Source organism: Gymnodraco acuticeps, unplaced genomic scaffold (assembly GCF_902827175.1).
Source record: "Gymnodraco acuticeps unplaced genomic scaffold, fGymAcu1.1, whole genome shotgun sequence".
Taxonomy (NCBI): Eukaryota; Metazoa; Chordata; class Actinopteri; order Perciformes; family Bathydraconidae; genus Gymnodraco; species Gymnodraco acuticeps.
The window spans coordinates 2,215,941-2,241,474 of NW_022990014.1; the positions used below are offsets into that span (position 1 = coordinate 2,215,941).

General features: G+C 39.4%; 1 protein-coding gene across 4 annotated transcripts; it reads right to left on the reverse strand.

Moving 5' to 3' along the window:
* Positions 1 to 903: 903 nt before the first annotated feature.
* Positions 904 to 25,182, reverse strand: zak (sterile alpha motif and leucine zipper containing kinase AZK). Of its 4 annotated transcripts, none has more exons than XM_034213403.1 (20): positions 25,044 to 25,182; positions 23,447 to 23,636; positions 21,046 to 21,133; positions 15,662 to 15,763; positions 15,385 to 15,450; positions 15,238 to 15,266; positions 14,504 to 14,641; positions 12,640 to 12,726; positions 12,166 to 12,240; positions 11,969 to 12,075; positions 8,961 to 9,096; positions 5,546 to 5,590; positions 5,432 to 5,462; positions 5,201 to 5,340; positions 5,043 to 5,105; positions 4,878 to 4,967; positions 2,610 to 2,726; positions 2,388 to 2,462; positions 2,120 to 2,270; positions 904 to 1,996 (listed from the first exon to the last, which is right to left on the reverse strand). In XM_034213403.1, exons 2-20 carry the CDS (start codon positions 23,603 to 23,605, stop codon positions 1,275 to 1,277), a joined length of 2,421 nt encoding a protein of 806 aa, XP_034069294.1. In that variant the 5' UTR covers positions 23,606 to 23,636; positions 25,044 to 25,182; the 3' UTR covers positions 904 to 1,274. The 4 variants fall into 4 exon arrangements, with proteins under 4 accessions (XP_034069294.1, XP_034069295.1, XP_034069293.1 ...); XM_034213402.1 differs by having other exon boundaries at positions 1,275 to 1,996; positions 23,447 to 23,630; positions 25,044 to 25,156; XM_034213404.1 differs by lacking the exons at positions 23,447 to 23,636; positions 25,044 to 25,182 and adding an exon at positions 21,578 to 21,811.
* Positions 25,183 to 25,534: the final 352 nt, after the last annotated feature.

The following is a 25,534-nucleotide window of genomic DNA, read 5'->3' on the forward strand; positions in this document are numbered from 1 at the left end:
ATATGACCTTGTCTTCAGACTTAATAAAATGAATATTTTAGTTCAACTTTATGTGGGTTACAGTCATGGGTTACAGTTGATAAAGGAATGTTTATACGTGGGGAAAGTAAAAAGTGAGGTGTGGGAATTCAGTGTAATTAACTGAATACAAAGGAATAATAATATAATATAGCACTAAAGAGTGACAACGAAAATGAGAGTTGACAAAAAGAGGTAACATAAAGAGCAGGAAGTGGGAATGATTGAAGCCTGAACATAAGAGCAAGGCTGGGGTGGGCACCAGACTTCGCACTTTTGGCTCTGTAATGTACTTTTACTTTTTACCATGGCCCGAATATATGTTACTATGTTATATGGTTTAAGTACACCATTGTGGTGACCACCTATTTATACACTGGGTTCATAATTCATACATGGCGGCACTACAGTTGGGGGTATTGTTCCCACACGGACATGTTATGTGTTTTACTATATATGTTGTGTGCCCTCCTCTTTTCTCTCTCTTCTTCCCGGACTGCAACCGGACAACATGACCTTAGTTGGTCTCCAATAAAGTACCCTTTTGCACCTTCCTTGCACCGCCTCAGACTCCCTATCTCTCGGCACTACACCATATACTTTAGTTTGTTTCCACATTAATACCACCATTAATGTATTTTATGTTTTAGTCTGGTGTATGTTCATAAACACAATACTTCACTTGCTCCAATACTTATCACATACAACCACTATCATCTTTGCCCTGTAATTTTGTTTGTAATGCTCATATGTACTTCTGTACTGCTGCAACATCCGAGTTTCCCACTTGGGATCAATAAGGGCGTTGCCTTATTTTATTTATCATATATATCATGTTTTATTTCTGCACCAAAAATAAAAAAGAGACACAACAGGGGCAACTCAGAGGTTATGGATTTGAAGAAATTAACATTTATCATGGGTAAGGGTGTCAAAACATTTAATTCAATTACATCAGATAAACTGGGCTGTTAAATAAAAAATTGAAAATATGCATCCACCACACTGGAAGCCATCTGCTATATATTAAAAGGTGGGAAGTGAAGTGAATTGTCGATTTAAAACAAATCATTAATCATTAAAATCAACCTGCCAGTTTTTAAAAAACAAAACCGTATGTTTATACATATATTACATCATAGGCATCAGTGGGATTCTCTTATAACAAGCAGTTCATTTGTGAGTATATAAGCAGACATCATTTATATGTAAAACCTTTTTATGTTAAGAAGGTGTCAGTTCATGTGTGCCACACATTAGGTTCTCCCTCCAGCACCACCCCCTCCCCTGCCCCCCCTTCTCTGTCGACCTCTGACTTGTTTATTCTCCTGACGTGGTAATCTTTTCTGTCGCTCCACTTTGATCCACCCTCCATCGCTGGCTTTGGCCCCCTCTTTCTCCTCACTGGGGTTTCCTGTCACAGACGATATACCTGGTATCATGGAGGGGCGGTTCTGTGGTGTGAAGCTGTAACTGTTGGACCGTGGCCTCCCTGGTTGTCGTGAGGTTTTGCTGGTTTTATTATGAATATAGTTATCTCTTGTATTGGTCCATGCATGGCCCCTACCCTGCCCCCCTCCCACAGTTAATGTGTTGCCAAAATAGCGGTTTCTGCTGTAGTCGTGCAGCACTCCAGCGCTGTGCGGCCGCTCTCGGTCCCTCTCTGAGGCGCTCTCTGACGTAGTGCTGGACGGGCTGCTGCCCTTTGACCCCAGATGGAGCGAGGAGAGTTTGGCTGACAGGCTGGTGGTTGGCGAAGAGCTGCGTGAGTCAATCCAAGCAGATCCACGGGCCCGGTTTGGAGAGCGTCGCACAGCTGCAGCATAAGAAAACCCCTGGCTTTCATGTGCAGACAGGAACTGAGGCAGAGTGCGGGCTTCAGAGCCAGTGAAGACATTCAGACCAGAAGTCTTTTTCAGGTTTTTCTCTGTCATCAACTGCCTCTGCCTTACATTATACATCCACCTGGGATCGATATCTAAAAAGTAAAGTAAAGCATTGATTTTAAGTAGTTCTCTAGTCTAGAGCAACAATGTTTATTTTTCCAGCAGTGAAATCAGTTGTCTTGCCAGGTCTTTAGAGCTATAAATATAACAATTACCAGGGTTAGACTTATCCGTAGGGGTCAAGTCGATGTTAGCTGATGTTGTTTGTATGACCAGCTCCACAGTCTTGATCTCGTCTTGTCCACCACTGGGACTCCACACCACTGGACAGCTGTGTCTGGTCGACTTTGGTGACATGACATCATTCTGACGTCAAAAGAGAACGAGAATACAGGGATATTTAATGTAAAAGTGTGCACACTCGCATATGAGGCATTTTCAAATTCATATTTTAAATGGCTATTGACTCACATTCTTACTCACCTCATAATTAACTGTGTAATCCACTTTCTGGTTCTGCTGTATTCCAATGATCCATTTGTCCATCACAAAAGGTGGCTGTAATACATTGGCATTAGTTAAAAAAAATCTGCTTATGGCAACTACAATACCCCTTTAGATATAATGCAACCAGTTAAGCCAGAAACATAGACACCATTCAGCATGTAATAAAACACGATTAGTCATGTGTGTTTCTGACGACACCTTAGTCATCCGAAGGGTTTCCACATCCTTCCGGTTGGCATTAAAGATGACATCTTTGATGTAGGTCACTGCAACGTCATCTCCATCAAGCTCCATGTACATTTTCCATTTGCAATCCTTGAAAGAAAAAAAAAGTGGTGATATAACGTATGTCCGGTCTCACTCTGAGACATCACCTGATCGTATGGAAAAGTTTACAATTGAAGTGTTCTGTGTGAAAAACTTGGATACTCTTGTATATAAACCAAGAGCACAACCTAGAGGTAGTTCAATGGTAGTGGCAGGTTACTAGCCACAAAGCCTCATATTGTGGGGGGAGGAGAGAATTTATAATATATTATAAATAAATTGAAGGGGACAAAAATCAAGAAATGATATCAAAAACAATTAGTATGCAATATTTAAAGCATTCTGAAACACCTTATTTAAAGAATACATAATGATTAAATTCAGTTTTTTATAAATAAATTGCATCTGGTCCAGAAAAGATAAATGACCTTGGTTACAATATGTAAAGCATTGTGGAAAAATCTTATTTAGAGAACTGATTTTAATAGAATAGAATCAGTACACTTATGCCTCAACATTGCAGAAAATATTTTTCACATTTCATAAAATTATTATTGCTATTGCTACTAACAAATGACAGTAGATAATATTTGATGAAAACATTGTGAATTCCTTGTCAAACTCTTGATGTTATTATTCCTGGTGGGACCCATAATTCATTTCTCAGGATATAAGGGGGAAGGTTTTCTCTCATGACTTGCTGCATGCGGCATACATCAAATCCTCACTAGGAGGCTTAAAATCTGAACAATTCCCCAGGCCTCCTCTCCTGCATACTGAATGCTGACGAAGCAGTAATGAATTTGGCAATCCCCAAAAGCCGGCCACGAAGCCACAGGTCAGCGCTTAACCACGAAGGGTTCATGGCACAGGCCAATCCATTGTGTAGTGATCACAGAGAAAGACATCAGAGGAGTGGCACTAACACACTCGTCTGAGGAGCCTTCGCCCTCTCCTGCATCGTCCCCAGAGGCTGCAAACGACTCAAAGGCGAAGCTCCGGCAAGCCGCTGGCTCAGAAACACACCAGTGGCCCCGCGCTGGCCCGGTGTCGGCACTGGACGCTCGCACCGGGGCTCCCAGGTCCATGCTAGTCTAATCACTCCAGCAGAAACAATGTGTGGTAATGATGCCTAGGACCCGAGTGCGTCTAATGACAACTCATACATAATTCAGCACCTTTCACTTGGCTGCACGGTGATATCCTCATTAGTAGGGGACCCTCAGTGGCTGTCAGATGGTGGCCGCACAATCGCAGGCCCTCATTTTGTCTTTGAGAAGTGCAGCTGCTTCCATGACATCGCCAGCAAAGAGGGGCGAGGAAAAAAAATGCAGTGCGGGTTTGTTTTATTTAGTGCAAAAAACCTTCCAGTTTGTAAAAAACAAGGCTGACACGGAACCTGACACCAGGCAGGGGAAAATAATTAGCTCTCATTTTCTCAGCCTCCTGTTTCCTTCTCCCTGCTGTGTTTTTCTACCCACTAACCACCACATGTCAGAAGAAATGGGAGGCAATTAGCAGGCTCGTTTCAGCCCTGCCGAACACACTGAAAGAGGACTATTTATGATGGGACAATGAACAGCTGAAAGATTAAATAACGTTTGCCTTTTAAAAAGAAAATGACTTCTGGCTAAATGGGCTATTTTTGATTAAATTCAAACAGCAAGTGAAGAGCCACCCTTTCTCCACAGTTTGAGACCCCAACAAAGGGCTGCGAGCAAGTCGAGGTGGATGTGCTACAAGGCTGAGAGTGAAATGTTTATTCATCTGGTTTTATGCATGTCTAGTGATGCCTTCAATGGTCAGTGTAACAGCCATCATCATGAATCCTCAACAACAAACAGCTTCAGTACAAGGGAGCTGCTTCAATCATGGCAAAGACATGATCTGTACATCCATTTACAGATGAACAATTATTACTAAACGTATCGAAGATTATAATAATTAATAATCAAAGTAGATACAACATTTATTGTGATTTTCCCTAAATGGTTTGTTTGTCCTTTACAGAGCAAAAGATGAACTACATACGATACGATAATACTTTATTTGTCAGATCAAGTCTGAAATTTGACTTGCGTCACAGCAGCTGTCCATGTCCAACATCAACAGACAAGTATCCAGACATCTGATGCTCTCATCTGCAGAATATGGTGATGTATTTATTTTGTGAGTGCGAGTAATTCACTACAAACTTACAGAATTCCCTGTTCCTGGTTTCCAGTGGTATCCAAACACCAGCTCCAGATTTACAGCTTTACTCTTCTCCACTTCCTTTTCCAGTGCATCCTGGGAAAAAGGGGGGAGATGCATAAAGACTTGCACAGAAAACTCCATCTTAAGATAAGGACGAAGCTTATATACCTTGAAAAGAGGTGGGAAGTGGACCAACCCCATGTAATCATTTGTTAGCTTTTCAATTTCTCCCTGCCAAAGAAAAAAGAGAGAATCACTTTATTTCCAAATATCAATGAGCCTAGATTAAATAAATAACAGTCATTATTGGTGGATAACTGCCTTGCCTTAAGGTGCATGACATGACCTTTGGACTTGACCCCCATGTCCCGCACGTCGTTTTCTGTGAGCAACAGCAGCATCTTTCCAGTGATGTGATTTTCTTTAAACAGGTCGGCATACAGCTGCATGCCACATGGATCCTCCCCTGAGGTGGAAAAAGGAAACAGCCAATGATCAAACAAATAAAGAGTGAGAAGATGTGAAAGTTGGATTAAAGAAAAAGTAAAAAAACAAACCTGCGCCAAATATTTGCTGCATCCAGAAATACTGAAGGAATACAATGGATATATATTAGTTTTAATAGTCATACTGAAAATATACAGCTATGAGGTAAATACAAAGATACTTACCACATGCTCCTCTGTCCATGTGTATATGTCAAGGGTGGGCAGCAGCTGCATAAAAACAAAAGACAAATAGAAATAACAGCAACAGAATATGGATGGATACAGGCAGTTTGAAACGTGTGTATTCATGACAGACAAGTTTTAAAGTAAAAATCACACGACTTAAGTAAATGTTATTGAAATGGAAAATAGGCATGTTTACCATGTCTGCAAAGCCATTACTTTCCCGGTTATTGTGCTGTGCGATTAAGAAGATTTGCCTCTAATGGTCTATATCAAACCGAAATGTCCATCTGACTGATCTAACGTGATCTGTTTGAATGATAAATCATTTATTGCTCATTAAATGTAATCAGGCAGAAACTTGCCAGCCAAAATAAAGATTTCATCATTGTGATCATAAGACTGGTGTGTAATGACAGAAATAATGCAATGGAAAATTGAAGGAAAGACGACTAAATGAATGAGTAATCTCCCATTCACTATCTTCTTCCCACGACATCTGATAACAGCTCAGATTACGAGCTGAATGCCGGTCTCAATAGACAGTCGCTGCCATACATTTCAGTGCAGCCCGCCGCCTCATAAAGCCTCTCAGCCCTGCAGCATTTTCCGCCTCCTCTAGTGCTGCGGTTCGGAAGTAAACAGATTCAGAAACACTCTGCCGCTGCCAAAGTCTCATTGGAGGGACTTAACATCACTTTTCAAGCAGCATATTGTATTCTCAAAGAACTATCTCAAATTCAAAATGGAAAGCACAGTTTTTGTGTTGACGATATGTGTGTGCAATCTGCAGGGGAAGACAAATACTTTGAGTTGGGTTTGGTTCACACAATTCTGCCCCCACGTGGACTAAGTGGATGATGGGTAACCAGACCATGAAAACAGGGTGTTAAAAGTGGTATGAAGTTAATATGACTAGAAAAAGCTCAACATAAATGAGTCATGAAGCAATATACTTTAGAGCTTTTTCAAATCGTAGCAGCCATGATCTGTTCTGTCATCTAACATAAAAGGTTTGATAATAACAATGCAACATCATCCTCATGAAACAGATGGACAGAGAGTTTAAAGAAACAGATTTATTGACAAACAGTGAAGGATGTAGGAAACGAAGTCACATCAAAAAGCTGCTGATTATATGATTTAAAGTGTGGAGGCAAAATATTAGTGAAGTGTCTGGATTTCTCACGGGGAAATGTTAATATTGCTAAGAGTCTATGTTAATTGTTATGTCTTCTGGTCTAGTGTGGATAGAGTACAGACAATGTTTGAATAGGAATATTAGCTCATGGCAGGAAGCTAACAAGCAACAACACAGGAATACAGAGGATTACATCCTCATGAGACTGACTGATGATAACAAGCAAAGGGGACAATTTAATGGGCTATGCTCAAGGAAGCATGTCCTTCCCCCAGATGAAGCCTAATACCTTACTGAACAATAATGCTAATTTGATTTAACTCTACTGTAAAGTCAGGACTTGAGGCTTACATTCAGTTACAACGAATAGTGTTATGCTGTATGTAAATTGTATCAATAAAACGTAATTGTTCTATTAAAATGTTTACATTTAATGCAGAATCAGAATCAGAATACCTTTATTAGTCCCACAGAGGGGAAATGTGCATCATTGAAACATTGCTTCCTTATTTTTTAGGCCTAGAAAGAAGCCTGTCTTGAAAAGTAAAATAAGGTAGAAACTGACAGTCTCACAGCAACGTCCCTCTCCTGCTGTTTTGAACCTGGGTCAGTCATTGGAAAAAACATGTGCTTTCTCATTCTGGTAAGAGACTGCGTCTCAACAACTGCACTCCACCACATCCAGAACAAATTGGCCAATCTTAATGTCAGCAAAATGTCACTTCATCATAAAAGCCTGGCCTTCTCTAAGCAACTGGCTCACGTGGCTCTTTCTTCACAGCATGGCACTACACATCCGGCACATTAGGCATATGGTAAATTACATCAATAATATCCATAGGAGGAGGGTGAGAAATATATTCTATAATATCTTTCTGTGCAACATTAAGCGATTTCCACGACTACAATGTGAACAAAGCAGAAGAAATAGCAAGCCAAGATATGTTTCCTGGCGTTGCTTATTGAAATGATGGAATTCATCATGACTTAACAAGCAATTCATTACAAATAGTGCTTCCACAACACTAATAATGGATTAAGGGAGATTACAGTTTTGGACAGATGCAGCTGTGGCAACACGTTTGGAGAGGTTCATTCACTGTCGTCAGACCAAGTGAAGCGTCCCATCCCCAGAGTCATGTTGATTTTGTGTCCTTCTCTGACACTGCTCGACACGGAGGAGTTCTGCCTGGCCTGCATGTTGACCTGCATGCCCGAGTGCAGGACAGGCCGGCCGAAGTCCAAGGAAAACATGTCCTCAAAGCCTTTCATCATGGAGTGCAGATTCACCTCCTCGTTACCGGAGGATGTGATCTGACATGACATCTGTGCACTGTTTGATTCCTCCGTCTTAGACTCATAGAACGACTTAGCGCTTATCTTTTTTGCCACAGGTAAGAAGAGCTGAGAGCCAGAGACAGGTGGACAGAGGAGGGACACAGGGGTGACAGAACAGAAGAGAGAATAGAAATGAAAAGGAAGTAAGTAATCCGTTTCAAACCAAAAAGTAAGACTTAACAAGAAAAGTGGACAATTTTAGACCCAACCCAAGAAGACAACTTGATAGTGAAGGAAAGTTATTAAGGAATCGAAAAAGGGGAGATTAGAAAAAGAAAGAAATACAGGAAATGATTTCAGTGTTCTTGATTTAAAGATGTTTAAAGTATCTACACTGTGCACTACTGTGGCATTCAGTGATGTGATTTTGACAAAAAAACAACGTTGTGTTCACAAATACACAAAGTGCAAACAAGGTAAACAAGAATACAAGCTGTGGGGTTTTTGCGTGCATCTGCTGCAATGCAAGGAAACAAAGGCAAACAGAAATGCTATGAACTGCAGTTCTACAATTCTCACAGTTCAATATAAAATCTATGGTGATATGCAGCATTCACTCCACTCATAATGCATATGTAATTCATGGACAACCATGCACCATCTACATGGAGTACCATGCACCATCTACATGGAGTACCATGCACCATCTACATGGAGTACCATGCACCATCTACATGGAGTACCATGCACCATCTACATGGAGTACCATGCACCATCTACATGGAGTACTGCCAATAACAAACAGTAATCATAATGTGCTTTTCCATTCATTTGTGATTCCACACTTTTTGTTTTCATATTATTGATTTCTTTGAGTCTCCCAGAGGAATATCAGGAGAACTCTTCAACGGTATTGAAACACAGATGTGAACGTCAGTGTGAACGTGCTGCTGTGACCACAAGGTGAAGGTGAAGAGGAGATAAGGAGGAACTCACCGGGCTGTTGGACTGTTCGATGAGTTTGCGCTCCCACATCTTCAGATGGCGCTCCCGCTCCTTCAGCTCCTGCTCTTTGGTGCTCAGGTCTCTCTCCAGCTTCTTCAGTCTCTCAAGTGTAGCTTCAATCTCAAACCTGCAGTATTCAATAACAGAACAATGTCAACAATTCACTAAATATGAGCTCAAGCACACACCAGGATAGAGAAGAATAGAGACTACTTTTTTCCATCAATATAATTATGAAACATACGTTTTTATATAAGTTATACAAGAAAGAGTTTACTATACAAAAAACAATATGATAGTATATAGAAGTGCTCATACATAGTCAAAGTTGAGTTTCCCATATGATGATTTTCATGCCATCAATATCATCTGCCAAAATAATTCACTACAGAAATGTATTTCTGTTTATGTTGTGTTTTGATTTGTGTCTTTTGTGTAGGTTGAATAGGCTGCAATTGCATTTCGTGGAGCAATCCAGTGGTGCAAATAACAATAAATCATATTTGTATCATTGATACATTCAAAGCCTTCACATTCTTTATAGCTGCATCATTCCCTCAAATGTAAATATAAGATTTCTTTGGAAAGTTTAGGACTCCCACCAGAATTTAAAATGAAGTAATGTGGGTTTGAACAATGTTTGGCTGCACAGCAGTTGTTTGTAATACATTTATCACTGGTAAGTCAGTGTTGTTCAAGAAGTTAAGAAGTTTAAGGCCGTTGGATTTGTTTACAAAAAGAAAATATTGAATGATCACCATTCTTACTCACAAAACAACCCAGTGTAAAGAAAAGAGGAGTAAACAGAGAATTAAGCCGTGGCATAAACCAACTCTACATTTAAAACTGAAAACAACACCATTGATTCGTTGCATTCAGAAGGTTATTCGTTTTTGTCTGAAGCCTTGAATGGAGGGACAGGGCAATGCCTCGTGTTTTCTTCATGTGGGGGGGAGTTTGTTTGGCCCAGCAGGGGGGGCTGCACAGTGGGTCGTGGAAAGCCATGCTGAGCTTCAGCCCAACAAAAGCTAAGTTCTCACACTTTCTGTTCATAAACACATGCAGCCCAGGCAGGAAAGCCCATCCTGACTCCACCCGGCCCTCCGGCCCCCCCACCCAAACGCTTCCCACTTCAAACAATTCCCACTCTTGCTCAACTTCCCAAAGCATTTGTTCTCCTGCCGCCCACTTTCCTCACAAAAGTGTTGGCATTTCCCATGGACACTGAAGAATTAACTTTTCTAAAAACCTTCTAATCCTACTAGTTGAACAGGGAAATTACAGCTCTGTAATCAGCTCCTAAGAGGCAGTTTGTGATGATATTAAATAATGTGACTAACATTTATCTCTTATCCAAATCATTAGATCACACTATACAGGAATTAATTTACTATCTGTTAGACATAGCAACCATTGAATTGTATCAGCTGCTTTGACAGCACACTCTCAGAGCTAGTGCTTGACCTTGATCTGTCAGTGTACAGTGCAGTCTGTCAGTGCCAGGACTCTGAGTCTGACATAAACCACTGACTGTGAGGGTAAATTGTGATTCTCACTGTTACTGTGAAGGTGTTTAGGTCTGCAATAAGAGCAGCTTAACAGTAAGTGTGTATTTTCAAATGCACAGACATTCCCGGCAGCCTCAGCGTTACTTTTTGTTTGGAGCTAATCAGCCAATTCGAACATGGTAAACATTAAACCTCCAATGTGTATCACTGTGAGCATGTTAGCATATTGATCAAGGCTCAAAGCACTGCAGTGCATGAGTACAGTATCGTTGTACTGCTAGCCTAGCTGTAGACATTTAGTGTTATTATACTGTGCATATTAAATTACATGTTACTTGTTACAAAGCGACTTACATACTAAATACTGTGGACAATCCCCACAGGAGCAATTTGGGGTGAAGTGTCTCAGGGACACAACGACATGCTGACTGCAGTGGGGTTTGAACCTGTGACCCCCTGATCTCAACACCAAGGCTCTAGCCACTGCGCCACACGCCATATTCCCTATGATAGCTTTTCAATCAGTGTTGGAAGAATTTAACACATGTCTCACTTAATTATTGCAGCTGGTCGAAGTGGTACTTTTTAGCTTTAGTCACAAAAATTAATCATAATGTATCAGTTGATTTATATTCTTATAATGAAGTACCTTTGAAGTATACTTATGTGCATTATTTGACTAAATATACTTAGTTACATTCCACCACTGATTCCTATACTGTGCACCGATATGGATTTGAGCCAAGCACTTTAAACTGACAGATATTGTTTAATTTAAAATACAATATTGCTGTGTAATGCAAATCAGCTAAATAGAAAAAAAGTACAACAAATCGCAACTCTCTAAGGTCAACAGATCATCTCTCCATCCCTTTTGGTGAAGCTACTTCCTGCTCTGATCCCCTACAAGCCTCCCCTTCCACTTTCTGCACGCTAAGCTTATAGTATCCAACCTCTTGAGCAACTACAACATCTTCTTTCTGTGCCACATATTCTCAGTGTCTGTTTTCCAGCAGTGAGAGTCACTCCAACCTGCTCCACCTGCAGATGGCTGCCTGGACATGCTGCCGCCAGCACAACTTCTGAGGAAAAACCTCGGAGCACAGACAAGCCCCGCAGAGAGGCAGACAGAGAATAAAGTAACAGCTGAGACTCAGGCTGTGCTGAACATCACCAAACCTCCAGCTGCTCATACAACCCAATTAAACACTTCTACTTGAAAAAGATGGTGATTATTTTTAGGGCCTTATGGGTAAAGAGAGGAAGTATATCCAGATGGATGATTCTTTGGAGGTTTTCATGCCTTTATGTAGTTATCAGTGTAATTATTAAAGATCTATATGCACAATCTCAAGTCCTTTTTTGTATTTCACGGCCCCCATCAGCTACATTTCCACATCATTCACTAGAGTTGCACATTTCCTTAGGCTGAGGCAGTATATTGGTGAAAAAGGAGATTTATAAATACATTTACTGGGCTGATCACATTACCTCCATTCAGCCTTGTTGTGAAGGAAAGAGTTGCACTGTTGAGGAAGTTGGCTGTCATTAGACATGGACTCCAAAGTAGAGAGGATCTGCTTGAACATTGGCCTTTCCTGAATCAACACACAAACATTTGCTCAGTATGATTCAGATGGAAACATACATGAGTTGTTAATTGCCATGTTTCTCAGCGGATCACTCACTTTTGGCTCTGTTGCCCAGCAGTCCTTCATGAGCTCTGCAAAGCAGGAAGGACAGCCACTGGGGATGGTTAGCCTCTGAAACACACATAGTATGAGGATGAGCTGACTTTAAGGAATATGTGGACATTTTGGAACATTTGCTTATTCACCTTCTTGCTAAGAATCAAAGCAAAGACAAATCAACCATCCAACCCATCTTCTCAACTAGCTCTTAAAATTGCCCCTACAAGATATTTCACACTTTTAGACCCCATGCACAGACAAATGGTCTGAATGGTCTGAATTCAGCTACAATGATGTAAACAGCAGCTATTCCTCTCTTTACTGTGTATACCATAAACATAGCATAACCACTGATGAACCAAAAATATTGATGCATTGTGAAGCAAGGTTTATTTGTCTGGACCAAAATGATTTTCAACTTCCAAGAGACAATACTATTTTTGGTATATACACCCGTAATCACACACATACCTCATGCTTCTCCACAACGAGCCAGGCCACTTGTAATCCTTCCAGGCCTTTGAAAGGTATTTCACGGGTGAGCATTTCCCAAAGCACCTGCCACAGAAGTGAAGAGCCAAGGTCAGCTATCAGGAGAACTTGTAAAATGATACGCATACCAGTATTTGTATGCTTTGTCAACAAACACAACATCATCTTTTCTTCTGTTTTCCCCACTGTGTTGGTTTTCTTACAGGAAAAAAGTCTAAATAGATAAATATGGCTGAGCAGATAGGTGGTGTGTTTTTTTGTTTTTACAGCATGTGTAAACAAATATTAGGAAAAACACTTTTCTGTTTTTCTTAGAGGCCAAATGCAACATACAAAATAGACAAATAGAACAATTTTATATTTTGACAATGATTAAATGCTGCCATGATTTGTGGCTCCCTTGATAATTCAGGTGCTTCTCAGTTGGTATTCAGCAGTGTCAGAAATAACAACCTGCGTCAACATCTTTAAAGAATTAGATCATGAAAAGGTGAAGGAGAGACGTTTTCCAAACACCCAGGGGCTCTACTGTACATGTGCTCCGTATTCCTGCGTTTGCCAGCTGCCTCCTATTACATGTATGTATTCTATAGAAATAAGATCATGAAAAAACGGCATATTGCTGTAAATCTGAAATCTTTTTGCAAAACCTCGCATGATAAACACTGTTTAAAAAAGTAAAATCCTACCAACTGTTTATATGACATTAAATGTTTTTGTTAATTCATTAAGATTGATATCAGTAATTGACTCTTGTATAATAAGGACGGCAGTTCTTTAGCACATTAAAGGTGGGGTAGGTAATTTTGAAGAAACCGGCTCGAGTGCGCTAGAATTTGAAAATACACAACCGGAAAAAATCTAAATTACATACCCCACCTTCAAGTTTAACTCTTTGCCATGACATTTCTTTCATAAGTCTTTAGACAGCCACTTTATAAGAGTTTCAAGAAGCACAAAGGCACTGCAAGTTTCTAAGGCAAAGCAATGCAAAGGTCAAAATAACTTCTGTTATCAACAGAAGCAATGCAGAAATGAAAATATAAGTGGAGCTGGTGGACTGACAGCTGTTTTTAAGGCATGGGTGATTTGGCATGAGTGACGGGCAATTTCTATGTTTGCGTTGAAGAAAGAAATACAAATCATTCTCTGTATATTTTTCTTTTAGAATCTCAAAAAGCTCTACAAAAATGTACAAAGTTACTACATCTTGAAAGAAAGAGAGCGGCAGAAAAAGTAAATATGCTTTTGACCGGAGGTATGTTTAATCATTTCAACTGCTGTCCCGAAATACAAATAAAAACGAAATGATTGATATTTTATGAATTAACTCACTTGTTTGTACATTTTTCATTCTGTGATTTGCTATTATGAGCACATTTGTATCTGAATTTAAAGACACTATTTGTTGGATCACTTAAAAGGGAGTGGTAGAAATCAACCAGTATGCACCAAAAAGAAATAACCTTAAGAACTGTTAAAACTTATCTTAGTCGAAATATTCTTCATCAAATGTTCATCTCAGGAACTGAATAAAGAAGTTAAAGGTGTTTTTTATTAACTAACGGAGCTAGTACTACATTAAAACTGCTTGTTGAATAACAAACTTCAACTGGGTTTGCCTAAATAGATACAACCTCTGAAACTCGATTTTAAACTCGTAACACATAGGAATATTTTATCACAGAACCTACTCTTAACATGAGAACTTAGAAAGCTGCCCTTAACACTTTACATCAGTCAAATTGTTGCTGGCTGGTAACAATGTGCAAAAAATTGCTCTCTAGAATGAAAAAGTTGTATCATAGTTAAGAGAAAACTGCTTTCCCCTCTTGTCACTCACCACACCGTAAGAGAAGGTGTCACAGGTCTCGGACACAGGCAGACTCTGGATCACCTCCGGAGCCATCCAGGGGAACGTGCCCACTAAGGACATGTGTGTTGTGTGGGTCAGGAACTTGGATGCCCCGAAATCACAGATCTGAAGAGACGAAAACAGAATTGAGATTGCAGCATCGCAATTAAATCAAAATGTTTATTATAGTTTATCCATAGAACAGTGTTATTATTATGCACTCATAGGCGCTAGGCTGTAATAATCTGCAAGTGTGCATCTGGTGGTGATGATGGTGATTGCAAATACTACAAATGCTGGACGTACTGTACTGTAATCACTTCATTTGGGCCTGGACTCAATTGATATTTCTGTCTCTGTCTTTTGGCACACTATGCTAGTGTTTGAGTTCAGAATATGGCCCTATGGTACATCATATACACACAGAAGCTGTTTCAAAATCTAATTATATTTTTTGATGAGTTTATTTAGCCCCTATGGTAAAACACATAATTGAATGATGTCAGTGGTTTCTGGGACATGCTAGGTTAGTTACTGCCCTCTTGTGTCCACACGCTGTAGGCACAAAACAGACCACTATTTCATGCTCATATTCTTTAAAAAAACTCTGAATTCAAATGTGAAATATTCAGCTGAAAAACACTTAATTCGGGCTAGCTTATTGTGCAGCAAAATGTATCTAACATTAGCTTTCCAGTGTATACGCTAATATGAAATCTTACTTTTAGAACCATGTCTCCTGCCACAACCACTGAAAGAGAAAATAGGTTTTAAAAGTCAGTCAATAAAGTATGTATTCAATTTAAACAAAATATAGCATTCATGTTTATACAAATGAATATGTTTTGGACACACAAAAAGCCCATTACCATTCCTGGACTTCAGGTCTCTGTGGATCACCTTTACGGGGGCCTCTGAATGTAAATAGTGTATTCCTAAAATAAGAAAATAAAGAGAACATTTTAAGAGGACGATCAACAGAAACTTAAAGTCATAGATTTCATAGATAAACTGCCCTCTTTTAGTACAAATCATGCAAAAAGAAAGGTCTTCAAATAATTTCTGAACACAAAAACATAGTTCTTGGTACATTTTTAAGCTATTATTTCCTAATATAATCAATAAATTGTGTCACATTTACAGTACCTCTGGCAATCTCTGCAGCCCATGTCATGATCTGCCCCATGTCCATGTGCTCACTCTCAGCGCTGGACAGGTAATCGTACAGCGACCCACCACTCGCATACTCTGTGGAGAAACGTGAACATGTTTAAGTGACAGTTTGTGACGGTGAAATATCTTACAGGTACTTTACTGTTCTCTTGAGGTGTGACATTGTACAAATGAGTGCAGAATGTGGGAGCCTTATGAGAAAACAATTGCAATTTGAAATTCAGCCAAACGACTCCTGGATGCCAGCTGACAGTGTCTTGTTTACAGATTGCTCATATCACTGACTGTCACTGTGGATTAGATCAATTTATCACTGCTGAAACTGAACACTATGAGCCGCTCTGCTACCTAAGGAGCCCAAATGTTATCAACTCAAACACAAATCAATAGTCTTTCTTCTTAGATTTGTTTCTAATGCAGAGCAAAAGGTGCACTTTTTTAGTGTTCTCGACAACAATGTTTGCACAATTCCCCTACGAAAACTGTCTAAAATGTAGAGATTAAGCTTTGATTATAAGGAAAAATAAGTGGAACAAGCAAATCATTTTTTTTCTAATCTATCAGAGAGATTATATGAGGCAAAGTACCTGAATAAAGATAAACAACCACTATCATACCAGCCAAACCAACAGGAAATCCCTGTTTGTGCAGAATAACCCAATCATATACAAACATGGAGTGTAAACATGCACAGGCGCCAAGACAGAATTACAATTAACAATCATAAAATACACCAATGTTTTTATTATTATTGGTCAGGACTGAGCCTTTTTTAATTTGCATTGTATCAAAAGCTGGCTGAAATGCAAACTAGCTCACCGTACTTCACCTCTGTGAAGACTTGTTTGCTTCTGCATTTGGCACTTAAACACAATCATCCACATTTCACAAATAACATAAATACCTGTGGCTCTGTTGTAAACCGCACCTTGTTTATACTCTAACTCTTCGAAGAGAATTAGAGAATTATGCCATAGGGGCTTTTAATCAAATCGTATGGAACAAACAACAGCCTTGCCGTATATCTAATGTCCCTTTACCCCAAAACAATAGCTAAGCTTAATTCATTCTGTTTATGAGGCTGCTTAGTGACAGCAAATATATTTGTACTTATGCAGGTTAAGAGTCAGAAAGGTTTCTCAGATATGTTGTAAAGAGGAAGCTGCCCGGCCTGATGCTGTTATCAACAGATAGAGGACCCTTATAACGGAGCTGATGAATGTTGACACGGCATGGTCAGGATAGCCATAAACATTTGTTCCTGTATCTAGCTGATAATTAAATTCTGCTTTGATAAATAGAGACACCAACCAACAGACCTTTCTCTTTCACAGCTGCAAAATACTACAGCGGCTACTGAGGTTTTCAATTGTAGTTATCACAACTTTCATTTAACTGATAATAATTTCAGTTTTTTATACTCTTTTCTTAGAAAAACAGCTATTACATACAAGGTACGTTTTGCCTGACATTTAATTACAAGTTCATACACTAGGAGATTTTATCTTCTGCTCTCGAAAAATCGGTTTGGTTGTGTAACAAAGCAAAGGAAAATGCATCAAACACTCTGTACATATCTGAAGAGACAGCAGGTAAGTTACCTGGCTTATGCCTAAAAGTTAAAGCAGATAAAGAGGATATTCAGATACAAGAAATAGAGCGTGTAAACCTCAGATGGGAAACTCTTGAGAGAAAGCAGTTGCAAAACGTTGCTACACTGTCCTATTTCACAAGGTGAGGTTTCATAATTCAGTAATGCAGCATTTCAGTCTTCTACCACTCAATAAGGATATGACTGTATGCATGGTGGTGGTGGGAAACAAATTCCAGGTTAAGGAAGGAGGTTAAGGAAATTACTTGTTGTGATTTTAGTCATGCCAACATGATGTGTCACACAGGAAAACATTTCAGTGTGTGTGTTGTGGGGAAAATGTATATCCTTATGTAAGTAATGGAAGAACTAATGGCCTAACTTGAAAAAAAACTTGGGAAATATGGTTTAGCATGGGCCAAGCAGGAGCCAAAGCATTTTGAGCTGATCAGCATCACAAGAAGGATTTATAAAAACAATTTTATATTCACAGTTTACCCTTCCAAATAGCTCAAATCAAACAGATGAAGCCATGTTTAAAGAAAAGAGAGTTTGTGTAATTTGTACCGTATTAATACAAATGTTTGTTCTTACAGAGTTTGAATGAATTTAGTATAAGATTCTGTAATTCTGTAATGTAAAAATGCCCCTGTTTTAGGGCTGCTCGATTATGGCAAAAATCATAATCTCGATTATTTGGGTCAATAATTGTAATTGCGACCATTCTCTTGCGTTAGGCCATACCCCCCTTCCCATGCTATTTTCGGCCAAAATTGACCGGTGTGTTTTGCACAGTGATATCTCTGGAACCCCTTATCCCATTTTGATGGTTGACATCTCATTTGAACAGTCAAAGCAAGTAGAATCAAGGGATGACAGACAGAATGACACCAAGGGTGAATTTCATATTATTTTTCGCAGTAAGTTCAAAGATAGTGCTTATTTTACATTACTGTATATTATAAAAATGCTTGCCATGTAGGCTGTGTTTACTGGAGATAGAAATGATTTAGTTAGTGTTGTAGCTGAGATTCTTCCCGTTCCAATGATGTATGGGATGTATTGATTTGACACAAGCAAGCCAGTGTTTCATGTCATGGTCCGGACCCACCGGTCGGCCCATCAAGTTCAGCATTCACTGTGATGAATATAAAACAAGACACTGATACTGTTTTCCTCTATGAACATTTATTGAAAGAGAAATATACCATAACAGAACATGTGTGTGTGTGTGTGTGTGTGTGTGTGTGTGTGTGTGTGTGTGTGTGTGTGTGTGTTCACGTGTGTTCATGCACATAGTAGGCAATGCAAAATTGTGGAATGTCACCTCAGGGGCCTCTCCCTCAGGGGCCTCTCCCTCAGGGGCCTCTCCCTCAGGGGCCTCTCCCTCAGGGGCCTCTCCCTCAGGGGCCTCTTCCTGGTCTGTTGTGTAGGCTCATAATCTGGATCACTGTTGTCTTCCATTTCTGAGACATCTTCCTCTATCTCCTCTTCATCTGGTTCAATCTCCTCTTCATCTGGTTCAAAAATGTGTCCAGAGCCCCTCGTAGAGAAAATCGCCTAATCGGTCGCCTGCTCAAATGTGAGCAAGGCACAAATATAACTGCTTGAGAGCCAGTAAGGGAGGCGCATTTAGTGCGAGAAAGTGAGAGGTTTGTGTTTCTCGAGGAGCACAGAGCTCGCACCTGTGAGAAGGTATGATACATTGTATCATACAGCGCGAGAAAGGGAGATGTTCTCGTAAGGTGTGTGTGTGTGTGTGTGTATATAGATGTTTTCCATCTGCTGGATGAACATAATATACTCAAACCCATTCATTTTCTATGGCGGTCAAATCTGACCGAAAACGTCAAGGGTGTTTCACTGTTGAATAAATCACTCAAAATTCAATGCAAGTGGTGATCATCAAGTGTATATGTTCAGAGGCCTAGTGTGGAGGATAACATAAGGTATTGAGGCAATTGGATGAAAAACATAATATTTATGATTAAAATAAAAGTCATTCGGTCACTTTTGACCCGAAACGCAAGAGAAGGGTTAAATGCGATTATTCATTGACTTTGAAAACATCCATTTATTGGAGAACATTTTTTTAACAGTATGTGTTTAACACTTGATTACCCTGAACTTTAAGTATAATTCAACTGAAAAACAAAACACAACAAAATTATAAAAAAATAAAAAAGTCATAATAATAATAAAAGATTAAAAATAATTGTTTTATTTCAATTACGTTGTTTTCGTAATCGTTGCAAGCCATAATCGTAATCACGATTAAAATACGATTAATTGAGCTGCCCTACCCTGTTTGTTATGCTCTCTTATTTATCGGTTTCTTTGACGAGCAGAACAAGAACATATTTTATGAGTTTAAGCTTCACTGTGGGATGTGTTTATTGTCCACATGATGAAAGGAGGCGATACTCTCTGCTCAGGATGTGAGTGAGGGCTACAAAGACTTTCACTAACAGTGTGTTCAACTTTTCCTGGAAGTAGAAGAATATTTGTGGACAAGACAATAAAATGATATGACCTGTGGGGATTAACAAGGTTTCCAAACAATCCCTGAATGTCACACCCCTCGAATTATGGCACTCTCAAACAGGAGTGGTATTTTGTTCTTCCACAAGAGGCTCAGAAGTTCAGCCTTTGATGTAGAGTCAGTGAACATGTTATGAGCCGATAAAACAAGCTTCCATACGTGTAGGCTTAGCTATCTATAATACACTGCTGCTCTGACCTAAGAGGAGTTTTTTTTTTCAAAGAGAAGGAACTCTCTTAATGTGTGCAACATCAAATTAAATCTCAATCACATATAGTGCTGAAATAATTGATTAATTGACAGAAAACATAAAATGGTTTGCGGTTCTGAGACGTTGGCATTCGCTGATTCAAATAATTGTGAAATAAATCTTTCTGCTTTTGGATGAACAAACTAGAAATTTGATAACTTAGGTTCTGGACATTGTGATAGACATTTAGCCAGTAATGTATTATATGTTTTTTAAGCCAATATCCCCTGTGACAGTTGACAGTGAAGAGGCAGGCAGTAAATAAGGAGAGAGAGAGAGAGAGGGGAGGACCTTAAAAAAGGCATACGCCTCTGTAAAGTTATTGACAGATTAATTATAATCATCAAAAAAGTAATTGGTGGTTGCAAACCTTATTACATATACTATATGCAGACTGTGAGGTCAATTATCTTTAATTTGGGTCATCATCAGTAAAGCAAACATCATATCAACACTTATAGGCAAAACTGCAAAAAAGGCAAATTAGGAAACTCTGCACAAGACAAAAATATAAGCAACAAAATTGGTGGTCTGAGATTCAAATGTGGAGGTGTATCAATACAAGAGAAAAATCTAAATTGATGATTTTACAGTACAAAACACATGGAACAGCAGAAGAAAGAGTTTAAATACAATAACATGTAAATGACATGTCCATAGTATAAAGAAAGTTTGTGCAGAGGCATTGAGGGCCCCTTGCTACATGAGCTTTCTCAGCCTCTAACCTAAACAAACAAAACAAACAGGGGCCCACAACTAATGTATCAATGTGTACACTTCCTGAACTCTCTGGCATTCACTAATGCTTCCATAGAAACCTCTGCAGCATTCAGCAGTGAGCAAACTGCAACTGATGCAAACAGATTCAGTCGCTGTGTTTTCCATCATGATGTATCTCCATTGTACATTTATTGAGACAACCTGTATTTATGCCAAAGTAAATATAAAAGTTTATGAGTTTAAACAAATCTTACCAGTGACGATTCCATAGTTTGGAGCCTCAACAATTGCACCATAAAACTGGATGATGTTACGGTGGCTGAGCACACTGAGGATTTCCGCCTAAACAATAAAGACACAAGTGGGAAACATCACTGAAACTGGTTCATGATTATGGAGGTAGCAAAACAAATGTTTAAACATTATTATGTCAGTGTCTAAAAAACTAGAGTCTACAGTAACATTGTGCTACTGGCCAGTGGTGCTTTCAGCTAAATGCTAATGTTAGCATGCTAACAGGGTTATCATTACCATGCTAACATGCTGATGGTAATGAGGTGTCATTTTACCATGTTTCCAATACAAGCTTAGGCTGTTAGCATTTTGTAACTAGACTTGAGTCTGTTGTGATAGTTATCAGTTTACATGTATTTAGTAAAACTTAATGGATAAAGTGACATTTGGAAATGGAATGTGCGCTGGATTGGATGGATTGGCTTAATAAACAGGACATGGTTTGTATCACATTTCACTGACAATCAATCCAAACGTTTTTGATAAACCTACATTAATGTTCATACTGATGCTAGAGGATGCGTCACTTCAAGGTTCATGCTCTGGGAACTGTGAATATCTGCAGCAAATGACATAGAAGTCTATACAATAGGTGTAGTGCTGCGTACCCGTACGCCGAACCGGTACTGGACTTGTAAAAAGTTTCGGTTCAAGTCCGGTTAAAACCGGAACGTCGGGAACCGGTACTTGGACTCGCAAAAAAACTAGCACTTACGTATATTCTGGTGCCTGTGGTTATTTAAACATTCCCTGATAAATGTTATTCAACGTCAATAAATGAGTGCTAATCCCAGTGTGCTCAGTGTACAACATCACATGTCATTTCACCTTCGATTCACGGTTTGAAAACGTAGCATTTCGCCACATGCTAATGCTAACCGGAAGTGAATAATTTTCAGAATAAAAGTATTAAGTTAATGGTGTGAACTTCCGTTTTTTTCAGAATAAAACTGATTTAAATTAAATAGTGTATTTAATTCAAAATTACGCCATATCAACATTGATTTTAATTTCTAACAGTATGTATGTACATCACTATGTATGTAGTAATATGTACTGTATAATGTACACATGTAGAGTTGTAGAAAATACATGGTGTACAGACAGTACAGTACACTGACTGTACAGTCACTACAGTGTAGCCTATACTGTATAGTAGGTGTGTAAACAGTGTAATGCGTATAGTCTACTCTACACTCTACCTTTCAGCAACGTTTTAGGGATTTAGGCTCAGTCAGCTCAGGGACTGTTTGGTTACTTTAGTTTGGTAAATGAAATAAACGTTTGAACTTTGTAGTAGTTCACTGTAGTTGCTGTCATAAGTCATTTGTAGACTAAGTGGCAAAAAGTGTTTTTTTAACATTTGTACTTTGTAGAGAAATGTAGACACAAGTTGGAAGGGAGCACAATAAACCTGATGAGTTTGAATTTGAGTTGATTATGAGTTAATTTTCAATTGATAATTAGCTCACAATAAGTTCACTTTAGTTACTCACACAACATGACACAAGCCATGGGTTCAGGTCCGGACTTATAAGTCCGGACCTGAACCTGAACCTCTGGACTTGAGTCCGGACCTGAACCTGAATGTGAGTCCAGGTACGCAGCACTATGAAACACAAATGTTAACCTCATGATAGTGCTGTAGAGAAAGTAATGTATTCACCCACTTTCTATTAATGTCTGTACATGTGTATGATGGACATGCATGACATATTTTACTTAATTAGACCAGTGAACCGACAGACAGACAAGCCATCCATAGAGCCGTGCCACTATCACGTGAATATAAAAGTGTATATAAATATGTTTTAATACAACATACTGGCCCGGAAAGATCATTGTAAAACTATTCCTAGAAGGAAGAGAAACCTGACAAAACCAATTCATTTCTTTGTAGCCAAACACTGTAATTAAATGAAAGAATTGGTTGAATGTGAAAAGATGACACTATTATTTTCACTGAACAATCATCTCTCCAGCACTTGAGTGAAGTTGAATGGATATCTGTGATCTTTTACAATTTCATAAAAGAAACCATGAATCACTTTCTGAACAGCCTATCACACATGTAATACAATTTCCGTGAAAAGATTTCAAAGATAATTCTTTTTTTTGTCTGTAAGACAATGAGCCTGAGCTTTCAAAGTGTTCTCAAGAACAGTCCCTGCTGTAATTGGGCCAAACACTTTCTTTCATTTGGCAATACTGTTTCTTTCGTGGAGAGGGGGTGTATAATGACCATGAGTGATGGGTATAGAAGTCACCACATCCCTCTAAATGGGGTAGCAATTAAAATGATTACTACACTGACAATTAAAAAGTGTATGTATGAAAAGCCCAGGCAATTATGACTCCTACCTCGTTTTCAATCTTGAGCAGTTTCTTCACCGCCACCTCTTTGTCCTGGGAGATCCACCTGGATCGGTACACACTCCCGAAGCTGCCGCCGCCACAGTTCTCGTAGAAGAGGATGTCATCGAACTTGATTTGCACAAAGGAGGCGCTTGGAGACAACATCTCATAATGACACTGAGCACCAACTCTGCTTCTGAGGAAGGAAGGAAGTCTGGTTCACTGAATGGTAAAACAAACTCACTCCTGTCTCCTGCTGTGCAAGACGCTTCAAAGAGTGGCTTCACTCTGGAACAACCCATTAGAGAGAGTGACTGCAGGTGAGATGAGACTGACCCTCTCCTTTCTCTGCTCCACACACACTCTTCATCATCAGTACCAGTAAGCAATGAGCTCAGGGTCCAGGCACTGCTTGTATAAGGCTGATGGCATGCCTGGTATGCTGTGATCATGCAGACCAAAGTCACACACTATTCCAGCACGATCTACTGTGTTTGGTACAAATAAGGCCACAAGCAAAGGGATCAAAACAAATGGACAATCTCTGACTGTTTCAAGACAAAAACAGAGTAAACCTCATGTTCTCTAAGGCCATACACGCGGTATTTATATAAACCGGGGTTAGAAACATAATGCTTCCAAACTGGAGTCCACACAGATTGATTATCATATCCTTTTGTCCGGCCGTAAGAGCATAAAAGCATATTGTAAGAGACATAACTCCATCATTACAGGAAATTGTAGCTCTTGTATTGTTCATGGGTTTCCTATTTCAAGCAGAGCAATTAGGGCTGTTACCTGGGTCTTCATTGGGATTGCAATCCAGCCCAGCGGGAAATGCCTCCATTGTCACAAAGGGGGGCCATTGCTCTCTGCTCATTTACTTGTATGCATGCTATACTTAGCCTCACAGCAATCTGCTCAGTGGACCGGCCCACGGTATTGTCCGTACACTCCAGAAGCCAGGGTTACTGGGATATGGTAGCACTCCTGTGCTCCTTCCTGCCAGTTCTCACTTAATAGCAAACACTGCAACAATAAAGGCCTGATAGCCATATGTCAAACCACAGGAAGTCACTGTAATCAAAACTAAATTAAAAATAAATCACACAAAGCTGGCAGATAGTACCTGTCAACTCCTGTTTCACCTACAAAATCAGCAACGGGGTGATATTTAATCACAGATGCATCCACATATGACTATCTTAAATAATAATCAATTATACAGTGCATAGTGAGATTGATCATGCTTTTAGATTATTGCGAAATCCTGCATGACACTTTTTTTATAAAGGCAAAAAGGTAGCCTACAGCAAACATTTCACAAAATTGCTAACAGAAAGAGTCAATAATAAGGAGAAGTGAAAATGCGTGCAGTAGCTGTCACTAGTATTATTATTAGTATGAGTACTTTTAGGAGCCTTGAGTAAACACAGATGTATGATGACTAACACTCAACAGCCTAAAAGTAAAACTGCACAACATGCACGTGTAGGCTTACAGTACATTATGAACTAGTCTACTATGACTCACTGTCCCTTCTCACATGCCCTAAACTACCATGTTAATACTGTATAACTTCACTCAGTGTAAACATACATACCGACATTAAGTGTGAAGCGTCTTCAGTGCAGCTCGTCGTCGGTGCACTTTACAAACAATCAGTAGGAAAGTGAAAAGTTAGGAGTTCCGGGAAATCTCGTGACGTTTTTCTGAAGCCTCCTCTCACTGCGCGGTGTTTGTTGCACAACTTCTACCAGCTGCAGGCAACACAGACTGGAAAATACATGTTTTACAGTCCAGATCCTGAGGACAACAGCTCCACCCGCCGGAACAAAGTGAGAGGACTCCGAGCTCACACCATGTTGTTGTTATTCTGCACTGTCCCGGGACGGTGGTGCTCCATCTGTGGACCGCGGACCCATTGGAGTTCCCCTTTAACCTTTGCGTTGTGTTCGAAAGCTGTTACCGTTCATTGTGTTCGCGTGTCAATTTTGACAGTCCAAAACACTCAAAAATAATGATTATCATCCAATATTGTTTTAACTACATCATAACTAACTTATAATGCATTCATAACCGTACAATCCTGTT

Bases quoted from the DNA above. Each gene is read 5' to 3' on its own strand.
- zak (XM_034213403.1), bottom strand. From the start codon at position 23,605: ATGTTGTCTCCAAGCGCCTCCTTTGTGCAAATCAAGTTCGATGACATC. The intron at 14,642-15,237 runs GTAAGATTTCAT...TCGTCTCTTCAG, and splicing joins CAGGAGACATGGTTCTAAAA to ATCTGTGATTTCGGGGCATC. The intron at 2,463-2,609 runs GTGTCGTCAGAA...AATGTATTACAG, and splicing joins AAACCCTTCGGATGACTAAG to CCACCTTTTGTGATGGACAA.